This window comes from Lygodium microphyllum, chromosome 24 (genome assembly GCF_053477565.2).
Source record: "Lygodium microphyllum isolate KBCC chromosome 24, Lygodium_microphyllum_v1.1.10, whole genome shotgun sequence".
NCBI classification, from domain to species: domain Eukaryota; kingdom Viridiplantae; phylum Streptophyta; class Polypodiopsida; order Schizaeales; family Lygodiaceae; genus Lygodium; species Lygodium microphyllum.
The window spans coordinates 93,895,486-93,906,710 of NC_141158.1; the positions used below are offsets into that span (position 1 = coordinate 93,895,486).

The following is an 11,225-nucleotide window of genomic DNA, read 5'->3' on the forward strand; positions in this document are numbered from 1 at the left end:
GTCGTAAATTCGACTTCCGATTTGCCTTTGTGGTCTACGGAGTGACGGCCCTCGGAATGCGGCCTTCCGACCTCTGCCTTTATCCTTGTATGCGGAAGATTTCCTTTTCGGGATGGTGCTTGCGGCAAAGGCTTTAGGAGTCTTTCAAGAAAACTCGAATCGGCACGGAATTTAATCTTGGACGGCTTGCGGCTTTAAAATCTTCTTGCGAAAGCCTTTTCGATGGGTCTTGCGGGGGTCTTTATGGCTTCACCGTCCCCTCTTCAAAGTCCCAGGAAGGGTATGAAGAGATCTTCTTGGAAATGGGGTGGGAAGGGTTTTTGGGACAGGTGGTGGGAAGGGGGCTTAAGGAGGCCCCCCCTTAGAAGCTTCTGCTTCCACAGGACCACGTGGGGGAAGGGGGGATCGTGATCCACGTGGTGGGCGGACTGGGTGCAGTCGACTGGTGGCTGGGCGGATCAGGGCGGCAGCGATGGCGGCTCGTGGCGTGGCTGGCGGACCAGCAGCTGGCGGACTGGCGACCTCCTCCTTCTCGGCGACCAGCACGGCGACCTCACCTCACTCTCCTCCATGGCCGACTAGCTCTCTCTCTCCCACAGCTTCTCCCTTTCTCCCTCTCTCACAGGCCTCTCCTCTCTACCACACCCCCTTGATGGGGGGTGTTTATATAGGAATGGGGGTGGGGAAGAGGGTCTCCACACACGTGGAGAACTTCCCTCATGCAGTCCCTCACTTGGCCATTCCCCCCCCTCCACACTCCCTCTCCTCCAGCCATGCATCGGCTGGGGGAAGGGATAATGGTAAAAAAATTTGCCTTAATTTATTTAAATTGTCCCTCCCAAGAGGGTGTTTTTGTGAGTCTTGCGGTTTTTGAACTCCCGGTTTTGATTTACCAAAGCGGAGGACCCCATTTCACGCGCGCGGGTCACACATTACACTGTCAATAATTTCAATGCAAGAGATACCCTTTGCACAGGGTTTGCACGGCGTGCGGAAGGTTAATATTTATGGTGCGGGTATGCGGAAATATTACACGAGGTGACTTTCTTAACTTGATATTAGAATACTATTTTGGAAACTAAAGTTAAGTTAATAGAAATCTAGGTCAATCATCATAAATTAAGTGGCACTTAGTCTCATCAAAATTGTATGGCATAGTAAACATAATTTGAGCAAGGAGTAAATAATATATAGTAAATATGAGAATAACAAAAGCTAAAAATTGTTACAAAGATGGCTTTTTCTATCCGTGCGCTTTTAGATGGTGATCTAGATAGATGATAGATAAATATCTTAAGGCTACTTAGAAAAATTTCGAGTGGGTGAAAAGTAGATTGATAAAAGGCTTGGGAATGATCTTCCTTTTATAGCCTAGGAAGGTAGTCATGTCAGGCTATTGAACTATATTATGAACTTTTCCTAGTTGCCCAAGTCATACTCTATGGAATATTCTCTTTATTGTTGGGCCGGGGGTGCTATCCTTGGATCCCCATAGGAGTTACTACTCCCCTTGATACCCACCCAGCCATGAGCCACTTCCATATATCCGTCAAACCCCAAAATAGAGGTCATTGATAACTCCCACATCCTATAACTCAATGCATTGTGCCTCGATTTGTTACAAGTATAACTACTCTATCCAAACCAATGCTAGATTCAAAAAGATCACCTTTTAGCCAACCGATCGTTTGACATACAAGTTAAGATCTAACCAACTTTTCGGCTCATACATGGTTTCTTCTCCTAATGGGGGCCTTGCAAGAGCACCATGGATCATTGGTGACACCTTATGAGGGTGGGGGATTGACCATATCTAATAGAGGTACAAGGTAGAGTTAGTAACAACCTAACCATCTAAACCCATGTATCCCATGGGATCTAGGTCGTGATGATTAGAACAAGTGATGGGGTGAATACCGATTTTTCCATGTGAATACCTCCTAGAAAGGAGGTTAATGTTACTTGCCCGCTAGACATTAAAAGTAATTAGAGATACCCTAAATTTTCTTGATAACACAACTCTAGATATAAGTTTAAGGTCAATGGCACTATAATTGGAAGAGAAGTTGAATACTCTCTATCTTGTATGAGTTGTTTACCTCCTAGTGTTGAAGTTTTGAACCATGAATATAAAAATAACTGATGATTTCTTCTTTCTCATTGCTATTCTTATGAATAAACATTTAGCAAATGCTTTATATACTAGTCAATATGCTTTAATAAACAAACTATGCCACTTATGTATCAAATTTTATCACATCATGTGAGTTAAGATATCTATTAGATTTTGATGTAGGTTGCATGCCTTTTAAACTTGAGGTGTAGATGAGTCTATATGACGTAAGAAATGAGGTTAATGCTACTTCTTAGTAAACATTAAAATATGTTATAGATACTGTGGATTTTCTTAACAATGAAATTTCTATATCTAAGTTTAAGGTCAATAGTACAAACTATTGGAAAAAGAGTTGAATGCTCTTTGTTTTGCATGAGCTTTTTACCTCCTATTCTTGTATTGTTTGAATACCCATGAATATATAAATTATGAAAATGTTTTTCTTGCTCATTTGCCTTGTTGTAAATAGGTATTTCACAAAAACTTCATACACTATGAAAATATGCCTTCATAAACACATACACACACATACATGCATAAACTAGTTACTAATAACCTTGTGATATAAGACAAACCAATGTTTTATGAGAAGAGTTCCATTCAAAAGAACTAAGTAATTGTATATTTGCCAATGATAATTGCATTCTTCTCTTTAAAAAAATTCATTTGATGACTATATACAATCGCCTCATTACATAGGGGCTTTATGCTAACAACCAAAAGTTCTTTTGCCAACGACTATTTATGAGATAACCACCTGCTTGCTTGTTTTTTTTCCTCACAGCTAAGGTCATACAGTCTGCATTCTCAATGCAATATTCCACGAGGGGATCGTTTGTCCTTTGGAACAACCTACAATTAAATTGATGGATTACGTTAAACAAACTTGAAATCTTATGGGGACAAATATAATAAAACTTGCTTTTTCTTATTCTCTATGCCTTAATATAATAAAATGTCTCATGGACTCCGAAAGGATATTCAAATTTCATTATGACATTCATATTTATATGATCTAAAGTTGCATAATTGTTTTGGTATGAACTAGCAAAAGCATTTCCCTTTTAGGAAGCTATTTTATGCCAATAATGTGCTAAGAGAAAATAACATCTAATGAGGTCTAGTGGCCCCTAATTATGATTAACGTGAGACTTTGAATGAGCTTTTATTTTTTGAAGATATTTTATTATTGATGAATTACCATGTTGAAGGCCTTATAAGCATCCCTATGCAACCAAGTGGCCAAATATAGTATGTTAGCATTGATAAATAATAAAGAGATTTTATATTTTGAAACATGGCTATGATATTAGGATTCCAAGTGCAAAATAATAATAATATGTCTAGCTAGGTTCAATCATGCCATAAAATCATGCTCGTATGTGAAAACTAAAATCCTATTCAAATAGATAAGGGAAACCTTTGTAAAAATGATGGTTTTCTTTGTCCTAGAACAAGGATTGAAGCCTCCAACTTCTTTGCTTGGTTCACAATTGTTGGTCCTTTTTCTATGCCCTCAACAATCATCACTTCTACCTCAACCTGCAACATTTAACCATGCCATTATGCCAATGATTCTAAGGTAAATAGGCTTACCAAACGACAATGTAATTGATTAAAAACGGGTTTACTTTGACAATGAACAATGTTTTCATTGACCATTTGCTCATAAGGATTTTAATGGTACACAAGAGTTTCTCATATGTATAAAATTCTATTTAGAGGGTAAAAGTACATCAATACATAGAAACAGATATCTCTTAAATATATTTGTAAATAAATAAATTTCTAGTACCTCAGGCCTCCTTGATGTGCACATTAATTTCAAAGATGCACCCAACTCAGAAGTTTTAGACTTAGACTTGTAGCCATTATTAGGTGCCGTGAATTGTAAGCCTCCCTCCTTCATATGATCACTTAAAGGACTTCTTGTAGAATCCTCCTTCATGTGATGGCTTGGAGGACTAGTCGGTCTACTTGAGCTACCTGAATCAACAACAAAATTTGTAATTTCTTATCATATGACCATAATTGAGGATTCATCAATGTTCTAATCAATCGTGATGATCAGTTAACCTTCTTGTCAATCATGACTATCAATTGTTCATAGAAATAACCATAAATAGGGATTGGTCAAGCTTCTCATGAATCATAAGTATCAATTGTTTATAGAAAACATTTTAGGAGCTACAAGAAACCTTTCAACATTTTATTTACTTGCTATTTCTTTCCAGATCTTGAGTGTTTTGCTCAGAATGTGAGTAAAGTAACCCTAACAAATGTGAGATTACAAAAAAAATCTTTTGTAAGAAATTCAAAAATCTCCCTAAAATTGATGCTAAAACTAGGTTCTCTTTATGAACATGAGTGAGTGTACCCTCTAATTTTCAGTGTTGTATTGGTGAATGCATAGTGTACCTAACGATATAAGAATTACAAGTCAATACATATTACCTGGATAAAGTGATAACATGTCACGTACAAAAATGACAATACTAAACATAATAGTACAATAGTGATACTCGATAGAGTGCTATATATAATATTAGTGCATTATTGATTAATTATCAAAACATTGCTACGTAATTCCTTAGAGTCAATTCAGAAACGATTGTAATGTTTGTCCTAATTCATCAGTTCACAAAGCACGGTAATGTAAAACCTAATCAAAATCAATTCACAAACCATTGTAAATGCAACTCGTAGTTCAATTCACGAAAACATTGTAATGTAACTCCTAATCAATTCACAAAACATTGGAATGCAGCTCCTAATCATGTGTGAATTGATCAGTAGAATGGTTAAGGGAACTCTAATCGAACCTTGGGACGGCGCCTGATTGATTGCAGGCAGGACTTGGAGCAGCGTTAGGATGTCAGCCCTCTGAACCAAGTGAGAGAGCGCCCAGAGCATGGCTCGCCTGGATTCCCTCGATTCATCCACCACCACGATCACCCTCTTGGATGACAGGGTGGGCATTATCCTGGTCGATCTATCGCTATCGGTCATCACGACGGCGCCATTAGCGCCATTACCATTGATGACGCGATTACTGTGATAATTATGATGAGCAGCGACAGCTGCAGGTGCCGCCGATGACGACGACGATGCAGGAGACGGTGCATTGAGTTGCGCTCCCTGTTGAATAATCTGATCCTGATCGGCCGGTTGATAATTAGCATTATCATGATGATCGATCGTGATGTGGTTAGTACCGGAGAATGTGCTTAATCGCTGATTATCGTAATTCGACGTGTGCGATGATTGGTCGTCGGCCTGCTGCTGCATGTTTGCCCTGATATTCTGATCCTTGTAGAAGCCCACTAATTCATTGAGTTTGCTGGTGCCGATCAATTCGACAGTGCTGAAGTTGCTGAATCTCGCCTCAGTTATGGAGCTCGTATCGCTGTCCGACCTGACGTGCCCTCCCGCCTTTAAAGAGCCTCGTCCATCTGCGGGACTGTTAATGATCTGATGAGACATGTCTGGCCTTAATCTGATTGGCATATGGATGAATGATCGAATATTAGAAAGAGAGAGAGAGAGAGAGAGAGAGAGAGAGAGAGAGAGAGAGAGAGAGAGAGAGAGAGAATGCAACCCTAGATCTGCTCGCGCAGATATAACTAGGTTTATACAGCTCCTCTCAATTATGTGATCACGGCATGCACTATCATCAAATCATATCAATTAAGCTCCAAATGAGCTCCTCTAATCAAGCCCTCACTAGCCCATCTAATCATATAATTAACCTTCATTAATCCAATCTGCTGCAAGACTGGCATATCGCTGCAGTATTATCTAAGAAGCTTGGCTGTGAAGAGAGGCAGATCAATGGCAGAGAGTTGTAGTCGAGACTTGGAAGGTAAGGCGTCATGGATTGACATAGTGGTGATGCAGAAAGTTGGGGCAATCCTTCATAATAATTAGAATAATTGTGAACTGACAGATCAATAACATTGAAAGTGCTTGCAAGTCCATCATGACAGGCCGATGATGATTCATCCCCTAACCTTGAAAAACATTTCTGACCAACATGGAATGTGTAGTGTATATAACTAATATATTGGAAGTTGATATATACATTAGGGCCTAATAAGCCTACTTATGGTTGAAGTTATCACACGTCTCTCACACACACGCACAGACATTGACTACACGATCAGCGCTATACCGTAGCAAGCAATTGCAGGTCATTCCATCGTGCTTTTCATTCTTATTATTCAATCTTGTCAAATCATTCCTTAAATTAGGTAGGAGAGAGCAGCTCCCAGCTGGACTTTGCTGGCCACCGGCGAATTGAGAAACGTGATAGGACGGGACAACTCCGAAGGTCCCACCTTTCATGCTTCGTAGTGCAACATATGGCACCCAATCACAGTCTTTACCACCCAGAAACACCGATATTAATATAAAATGAACTGCAAAAATCTCAACCGGACCTTCTTTCTAATAAAATGGCTATGGTGCCTTTCAGGATTGTTTATTGATGGCACTAACGCCTGTCAATAGTACAATGCAAATGAACCTTGCAAAACTTCGAAGAAGGCATTTAACCCTTGTACTTTATAAAAAGTTTTTTGACAAAAATGGAAAATACATGTAGTTCAATTAAAAAATCCCTCCAAAAATATGAGCTTAAAGTTTTGGTATACCAAAAGTGTTTATGGCAATGTCTTCTATAAGTATATTATCGACTTTGTAGTGAGGCTTCATGAGAATAGGAGTGTGACCTCTTTTCCTATGATGGCCTTACAACTTTTGAAAAATGCTTCCTCATTACGTGATTATCTATAAGTGTATTATCGACTTTGTAGTGAGGCTTCATGAGAATAGGAGTGTGACCTCTTTTCCTATGATGGCATTACAACTTTTGAAAATGCTTCCTCTTTAAGTGATTAGTGTCCTATTATAAAACCCCTCTTGTTGGTTAATTTATCTTTCGAAAGATCCTCTTATTGAATTCGCATGATAGATTAACAAGGCTATAAGGTGCACTGCCTAGGGTGCACAATAGTTCGTCACTATGGACATACACTCAAGAGCAATTCATCTACAAGTTCAACTTGATAAAGAAAACTCATCAAGTTCTAATACACATGGTCATCACATCAAAGTGAAGCTCACACCATAGTCACATTTTTAATGTGCATATAACCATGATAACACAACATTTGTATTGACATAAATAACCACAAGATGACTTTCTAAAGGTGTGGATATTCATATTCAACTTATTTACATCTTTTGCAAATAACATTACTGCAAGTAGAGAAAAACATATTTTTTGGTGAATTTTGAGGCAAATATTTACTAGAGAATAATTTGCATGCAATGACTCGGTAAAAACTACAAGAGTTGAGGTTTTTAATGGAGGTTCAACTCTTCCCTTTTTCAAGGAAATAAGGAGTCTACAAAACTGGCTTATCTTAATGAGTGTTTCGGGGAGGGGGGTTGTGTCATGGGATCAATAAGAACCTTATATAGTTGTTGCATTCATAGGGCATTTATTAAACCCTTAATTGCATATATTCAAGGCATAGATGAATCCCTTATATACCTCTATTTATAATGAGTATATTTTAAGCATAAATTTTTTTCTCTTTAAATTTACAGACCTATTAGTAAATATATGTTCTATAACTCCCAAGTATGTGTATAATCTACACTAATTTGATGGCATCACAAATAAATGTCATTAGAAAATTTCATGTTATGCTAACTAACAAAATTCTAATAATCTTAATTCATTTGGGACACCTACCAAGGCTGTCATGTTTTAAAAAGACATGGGACATAATAGAAGCTAACAACTAGCACAAGTTTAGGATAGAAAATAGGAGAAGTATACCAAACTATTATAACAAATGGTTGAAGTATTTATCACCCAATGTGCTCCTATGAGTGCATGAGTATTCAATGAATATGATTTGTGCCTAGTGGGTATACATAGATATAATGTTGGTGTATATAAAATAGTGGAGTTGTTTAGTTGTAAATGCATGTTGTTGGCTCACGTTCAATCAACTAATTGGCCACTACCTACATACATGACATATAGTAGGGAACACTTTCTATGTTGTCAAGATAAATATACACTTGTGTAACATCCCCCGTGCATATGAACTGCACCCCCCCTTTTTTTAATTTTTAAATTTAATTTAAATTTTTTAACCTCCCTCTCTCTCTCCCCACCGACAACATGTCGAGGAGAGAGAGAGAGAGAGGGAGTTAAGAGAGGGAAAGGGGGGCATGCACTCCCCCAGGTGGAGGGTTGGTGGCCGTTAAACGGTCATCTCCCCCCCTAATATACCACCCCCTCCCCACTATAAAGGGGAGCTCCCTCCCTCATGGCTTAGGACAGCGCCCCCCCCCCCCCATCATCATCATCATATTCGTCTTCCTCCCCATCCTCAGCACGATGGCCCCCCCTGTCAGAAGCCAATAAGGAAAAAAAAAAGCTTCTAAGAAGCTTCCTCAAAAGTGCATTCTTAAGGGTGCTTCACTTGCGAATCGAGTAAAGGGGCACAGTTTGTCTGTGAAGGGAGTTCCTTGCGGGAAGGGAAAACTGACAGCTTGCAGCAAAATTCCGCACACCCTCCACCTGCCCTATGGATTGTTTGCCCTTAGCTTAGACTACTTGAGATCTTGAACTACCTACAAACCCTAACCCAAAGACAAAGGGGAAACAAGCAACCTAGCTTGCCAAGCCCTTAGAATCTCTCCAAGTCGCGAACGATCCAGGATCGAATGTTGGGAGTATTCGGGAAGAAGGAATCACACCTTAGCAGTTGATCATACGAACTACCACAAAAATGATTGTGATTGTACACTTAAGTACATTGTTTGAACTTCTTTGCTCAAGGAACTAATTCAAGGCTAAACACTTAATGCTTCAAGTTAATAGCCTGGAGGGAGGGGCAGGTTCAGTTACCTCCGACTGTCTGCTTGGCCCTATCCAAGGGGGTTGTTAGCCGTGCCGGGTCCATGGACCGAACCCGTCACGAGAGGTCTCTCCGTGGGTGTTGCTTGGAGCACGAGGACGCTTGGGTGCCAGGGGAGGCTCTGGCTGTAAATTCCTTGCCTCCGGATTCCGCACAAGAGGTCGATATGACTCAAGATGGGATCTCGAGGCTCGTGTACTAGTCTACAGGTGAAACTTGGAGCAGCAATCCTGTTGATTGCTTGGGTAGCCTTCGGGCAAGATAGTTGATGTATTCCAAGACTATGATAAATAAAGGCCAAATATTTTGGAACAGGAACTTGCTTGACATTGTTTTTTTTAATGTCAGTGCCCAAGTTGCGTGAAGGAACTTGTGTTTAAATTGATTAATTAAGGAAGCTGCTTTTGCATGTCAAACATAATGTGCTAGGTAATTAGATAACTAAGCAACCTGAGGAAAGTGTGGTGGACATGACTTGGGTCCGTCCTACGAAAGGGTGGTCCTGGTTAGCCGGGAACTTTTCTCAAAAGACATGATAACAATACTGTGAAGACCTAGAGTCAGTTGAATTAGAATCCCCATTTATGCTATTTTAGGGGAGTGGAATGGGACTATGCCTTATGGGCAGAGAGGTTGAGCTTCGCATCCCTCTCGTTTCCCATTCTCCATGAACCAAGTGCAGCATAAATCCGCTTCGACTATGTTCTATGCAAAGAGATTCATCTGGAGCTCAATGCTAGCTACTTCCTAGAGACTTGGCAGATAGGAAAGAAACCCTGACTACAGGTCAGTCCTAAGTGGGAACGGCTGGATACTTCTGCTTCGGGGCAGACTTGGGAAGACCTAGATTGCAAACCCTGTGACATTCCTTGCGAGTGCTAGGTGGCGCTTTCTAGACTCCCCTCCCGATGGGCTGCTAAGATGTGTCCCACAAGTGGACAAGTGGACATGTTACAACTTGATAACTCACCACCTGATTCAAAATTGTCTCAATCGCAAAATCCATTACCTTGAATAACTCTTTGCCATTTCAAAAAATGATCAAAAGTTTACATAGACCATCTCAACGTACAATGTTGGAACCCTCAATTGGGAACCCTACAATTTTCAATGATTGCAATTTCTTCTCCTCATCTAGGGACCTTATAGCATTGGGACCTAGAGCATAGGCCACTAATCGAGAGATGAGTATTTAAGTGACCTCGAGAACGTGCCCTCAATGTTCATTCAAAGGTGAACTATTTGTTCATTTCAATTGGGAGATGAACATGCTCTTAAAGATACCAAGTTAGTTCCTCACTCTCAAACCCTTTGTAATGATGTTAGCATGATCGTCCTTATCAGAATACTACTTTAGCTAGCTATCTCACAATAGTGATATTGAAACTTTACACATTTTATGCATGCATGAAATATATGGGAAACAAAGGGTACTCTTTTGCAATCATAATGTAACTCGGATTGCCATAGTTCATGATAGTTTACTCTCTATTAAGAACACAGGCTCCCAAAATCCTCCTTAGTCAAACTATGGCACAAAATCCTCCTTGGTCAAATAGTTTTGCAAATAGCAAAGCATACTGCCTTATACTCGAGCTTTTTCAAAGGTAATGCAAAAAATGGATTACTTCTTAATATCTAAGAGAAATTTCCCAATCTAAGTGGAAAGAAATATCAACCAGTAGTATGAAGAAATATCAAATCATTGTTTCCTAATATCAAGACCTTGCTAAATATGAATCACAATGTCTAACAAAGGTGATGCCCAATTTATGCATAATGTAATAGTATTCATTGTTGCATACAAAGATGGACTTTCCATGAGCTTCCAATATTAACTAATTTCTACAAGTGGTGATGCATTCTCTAATGAAATTTTTCATTCACCCCTATTGGTGAATGAAAATTTCCATGAGCTTCCAATATTAATTGATATCTACTTGGGATCCTACCAAGAAACCCATATATGACAAACTCACACAAAAAATAAAGAGACACTAGGTTTGATTGTTGATGTCAAGAAGAAAAATCAAGAGTTTCTCAAGATTGATGAGTCATTGAAAATTTTAGGGCCATATTAACAAAATATGTAGTGTGTATCTTGTGGTGGAGGCCACCTCCTCTCATAATGTTTTGAACCACCAATGATGTGCACAAATTGTAGACAT

General features: G+C 39.4%; 1 protein-coding gene across 1 annotated transcript; it reads right to left on the reverse strand.

Annotated features, from left to right (window-relative positions):
- Positions 1-2,726: 2,726 nt before the first annotated feature.
- On the reverse strand, positions 2,727-6,151 carry LOC148015373 (uncharacterized). The gene is made up of 4 exons (XM_087665860.1): positions 4,939-6,151; positions 3,912-4,102; positions 3,537-3,658; positions 2,727-2,968 (listed from the first exon to the last, which is right to left on the reverse strand). The coding sequence occupies exons 1-4, from the start codon at positions 5,621-5,623 to the stop codon at positions 2,821-2,823; spliced, it is 1,146 nt and encodes a 381-aa protein (XP_087521986.1). The 5' UTR covers positions 5,624-6,151; the 3' UTR covers positions 2,727-2,820.
- Positions 6,152-11,225: the final 5,074 nt, after the last annotated feature.

Coding starts and splice junctions, on each gene's coding strand:
- LOC148015373 (XM_087665860.1), bottom strand. CDS start 5,623: ATGCCAATCAGATTAAGGCCAGACATGTCTCATCAGATCATTAACAGT. Junction 3,659..3,911: donor GCACATCAAGGAGGCCTGAG/GTACTAGAAATT, acceptor TAAATGTTGCAG/GTTGAGGTAGAAGTGATGAT. Junction 2,969..3,536: donor AAACCATCATTTTTACAAAG/GTTTCCCTTATC, acceptor ATTTAATTGTAG/GTTGTTCCAAAGGACAAACG.